Source organism: Nansenia antarctica (genome assembly GCF_963989245.1).
Source record: "Nansenia antarctica genome assembly, chromosome: 2".
Classification (NCBI taxonomy): domain Eukaryota; kingdom Metazoa; phylum Chordata; class Actinopteri; order Argentiniformes; family Microstomatidae; genus Nansenia; species Nansenia antarctica.
The window spans coordinates 65008692-65013114 of record NC_137675.1 but is presented as its reverse complement, the minus strand read 5'-3'; the positions used below and the strand labels follow the sequence as shown (position 1 = coordinate 65013114).

At 45.5% G+C, this 4423-nt stretch overlaps 1 protein-coding gene across 1 annotated transcript in view; it reads left to right on the top strand.

Annotated features, from left to right (window-relative positions):
* LOC308150443 (structural maintenance of chromosomes protein 2-like) overlaps positions 1-884 on the top strand; it is a gene marked incomplete at both ends in the record, with an annotated part of 31551 nt that extends 30667 nt beyond the window's left edge. The window contains 2 exons of the mRNA XM_080523272.1: positions 61-208; positions 732-884. Of these exons, the coding sequence (XP_080379398.1) occupies positions 61-208; positions 732-884 (301 nt within the window). The remainder of the gene's footprint in view (positions 1-60; positions 209-731) is intronic.
* Between the last annotated feature and the right edge of the window lie 3539 nt (positions 885-4423).

The window sequence follows — 4423 nt, the reverse complement described above, 5'->3', positions numbered from 1 at the left end:
GTGTGTGTGTGTGTGTGTGTGTGTGTGTGTGTGTGCGTGTGTGTGTGTGTGTGTGTGTAGGTCTCTGGTAGCTCTGTCTCTGATCCTGGCCATGTTCAACTTCAAACCGGCTCCCATCTACATCCTGGATTCGGTGGACGCGGGGCTGGACCTCTCTCACACACAGAACATCGGACAGATGCTGCGCACACACTTCACACACTCGCAGGTAAACACACACACACTCGCAGGTAAACACACACACACGCTTCTCACACACACACACACACACTCTCCTCCACAGCAGATTCTTACCCATCAACCACTGCTTCATGGGATACTTTTAGTTCCAGCTAGGCTAAACATTTCATACTGCCATCACAACATGATCATTCGTAAAACCTTGCATCTCCTCCCCTCTCCTTGCCTTCTCCCTCCCCTCCTTCCCTCCTCCCCTCTCCTTGCCTTCCCCCTCCCCTCCCCTCTCTTCCTTCCCTCCCCTCCCCTCTCTTCCTTCCCTCCCCTCCCCACTCTTCCTTCCCTCCTTCCCTCCTCCCCTCTCCTTGCCTTCCCCCTCCCCTCCCCTCTCTTCCTTCCCCCTCCCCTCTCTTCCTTCCCTCCTCCCCTCTCCTTGCCTTCTCCCTCCCCTCTCCTCCTTCCCCCCTCCCCTCTCCTCTCCTCCTCCCCCCCCTCCCCTCTCCTCTCCTTCCCCTCCCCTCTCCTCCTCCTTCCTCCCCTCCCCCTCTCCGTAGTTCGTGGTGGTCTCCCTGAAGGACGGAATGTTCACCAACGCCAACGTCCTATTCACGACCAAGTTCGTGGGCGGCGTGTCGGCCGTCTCCAGGACGACCCAGATCCAGCAGAGAGCAGCTTCACCCCCGCGTCATGTAGATCATTATGACTGAGGTCCAGCTCTCTCAGGTGGCAGGAGTCTGAGCTGAGAGCTGAGGCCAACGCTTCACAGCATCTCTCTGTGAGGTCACATCCATTCAGCCTGAATGTTAATTAGCGTTAATTAGTGATGTTCTTCACCAGTTGATCCTGCTTTTCCTCTGCTTGTGGTAAAACAATGTATAGATGCTACAGTCGTTAATCTCATCAATACAATACATTCACCTTGATTGCCTCCATTTTATAAAACATATCGTTTTAAAGAGTTTTAATGAAATGTTGCTTGTTTGTAAATACCAGCTGAAACAGGACTGTAAAATAAAAGGTTACCATTGTTTGTTTACATTGTTTACAATTTCATTTTTTTTTACTCCATTGCTTGTAAACAATCTCATATTTTGGGTTATGATTGGGTAAGTAGCTTGTACTAGCAGAAGTTGGAGGATGGGCTCTTTGTAATGAATGGAACTGAATAAGGAATGGTGTCAAACATTCTGTTCCATGCATTCCAATAAGCACATCCTCCGATTTCTACCTCCATCAGCCTCCCCTGCTCTGAAAGTGTATGACATAGCCTACTGGTAACTATCATTGTGTCACATTGATTTAACAGCCTGTGGATTGGTTCAAGCAATGTCTCTTACACCAATATGTTCCTATATAAATCCATGTGGGGAAGTGCAAACAGCAAACGCCTCTCTGGGGTAGTGGAAGAGCTGGCCTGAAACCAACCATTTTAAAGGCTTTTAAAGAAATTAATGAGAAAAACAATTAGTTAATTTATTTTACAATTCCAAAAGCTGGGAAACTAAAAACAGATGCATTGGCAACTAAAATCACCTCACTTTGGTAGAAGTCAACAGAATTGACACACATTATTACAAATAGCAGGTGCTCAAATCATCTCATCAGCATCAATGGTACGCATTGTGACTGCGTACATTTTTAAATATATGTATTGTGAATTGTATAAGGGACCAAAATAAACATTCTCAATCAATCAGCTTCACAATCTAGCTTTAGATAAGGGGAAGAATACAACCAACACATGACTGCAATGGAGAGAATGGCACTACCATAACACTGAAGTGAAACACAGAACACTCATTCTTTACACTTTGAAATCATTGAATGGAACAGTTTGATATGGTGACTGTCTTTAGGGCCACTCCTTCACAACGGTTAAATGACCGTTAATTAGGCTAGGCTGTATTAACGGCCGTTAATCTATCAAACTGTAACACACTTTGCACCGCAAAGATGGATATATTAACACAAATAAGTGTCAAATGTATTAATGGTCGTCTAATTAGTTAAATGATGAATGGTCTTCAGAAGAGGACGTAGGGCAGGGACATGTTCAGGTTGTAAATGACCCCTTTAAAGACAATGTGTTTAAGTTATATTGTATATATTTGGGGGTCTTTGTATTTAACTTGTAATTGTAAATGTAGATTTTCAATATGGTGTTTATGCACCATAACGTAACTTTTATGTTGACAGCCACGGAAATATATATATATATATATATATATATATACAGTATATATAGTATATAGTCCTATATCCTAGGACTGAAACGATGGAAAGTTGAAAGCGCTACCCTGTGAGGTACAACGTGGGTTCGTGCAACAGTAGAGGCCCGTCCGTCCCCATAGTGTACGACCAGGGAGACGCGTGGACCACCACAAACTTTTACGGACCCTATTCAAGAGGTATGAGGCTCTTAAAGATCTACATTTAACCTAAAACGTGTAGATTTAGCGACCGCTTGTGGTCAGAAGCTGCATCATACACCTTTTAATACCCAGCTGTATCATACACCTTTTAATCCGATTCCTGGGGATGCACATGCGGGATGACCTGACCTGGAAGGACAACACAAAAGCCACCATCAAGAGGGCACAACAGCGGCTATACACCCTGAGAGTCCTCAGGAAGGAACACAGCAAGCAGGAGATACTGGTGACCTTCTACCGCGGCGCAGTGGAGAGCATCCTCACCTACGGCATCTGCAACTGGTTCTCCAGCTGCACTACAGCGGAGGGAAATGCGCTACAGAGAGTCGTGAGAACAGCACAGAAGATCACCGGCGCCCCCCTCCCCTCTCTGGAAGAGCTGTACAACACACGCTGTCTCAGGAAGGCCTCCAAGATCTCCAGGGACCCGACCCACCCTGGGTACGAACACTTTACCAGGCTGCCCTCGAAAAGGCGGTTCAGGACCTTGGGCGCAAGGACAAACAGACTGAAGAACAGCTTCTACCACAGGGCCGTCCAGGCCCTGAACACAGCAAAGACCTAGGTTCTGGGCCCTGGACAGTCTGGACGGATTGATGGCAGCTGCTGGACTGAAAAAAATCAGGTGTAGTGCTGAGGCACAAACATGTACATTTCAAGCCTGCAAACTGCGACACTTTAAATAAATGTGAAATAACACTACTGTGCAATATGACAACCCTAGTCGTCTATCTGTACAGTATAGTATAGTGGATAGTGTACATAGCCTCTATTTATGTAAACCAGCTCCTTCCCTTCTTGTGATTCTTTTTAAAAAGTTTTTTTTTTTTTCCCTTTCCTAACACCAGGGGAGCCACCCCTCCTAAATTTCGTTGTTTGGTACCTGTACTGTAGCAATGACAAATAAAGACCATTCATTCATTCATTCATTAATATCATATACCTTTTAATACCCAGCTGCATGCTGAATCTTTGTGAGAGTTGTGACTACAACTATATAATTTTAATTATTTAATTTTAAATAAACTATTTAATAGTGTGTTTCTATTAAAGGGGAATTCCAGGCAGGCTTCATCACATTCAGAGCCATAAATAACCAACGGGCAGCCATGGCCATCTGCTCTGGAGTCAAACCTACTGGCTGTAACACTGAACATGTGAGTCAACATGTTACCCTATAAGAGACATTCTGTGAATAATGCAAAAATGTTGGTGTGTGTGCACCTGCGAAGGCCACTGAATGTACATGCACGTTTATTTGCATCATACCAACTGTGTACCGGTATGTGTGTTTCTCTCATTCCTCGTGTGTGTGTGTGTGTGTGTGTGTGTGTGTGTGTGTGTGTGTGTCATGTGTCATGTAAACTCTTTACAGTCTTTCTTGATTTTAGAGATGCTTTTGGGACATTAGCTCACAATATAATGATTAGATCACTGGAAGAGATACAGCTACCCCAGCTATTCATTGACATTGTGAGAGATGTGTACCGAAGCTCCACCATCCAAGTAATCTGTGGGAAGCAGCTCACTCGCCCAACACCACTTCAGACAGGCATTAAAACTGGCTGTCCATGGAGCGCGGTTAATTTCGTAATTGCCATCAACCAGTGGATTAAGTGGCTGTGTCAGTGTGCCCCTGAGGGTGTCATCTCCCCCAACCCAGTGCAGGGCTACGCAGATGATGTTGTCCTGGCCTCCAGGGAAGAGAGCGTCATCAAGAACATGCTCTGCAGGACGGATCGTTTTCTGGAATGGTCTGGCCTGGAGGTCAAAGCCAGCAAATGTGCTGTCCTGTATGAGAGGCGGAGTGGGGG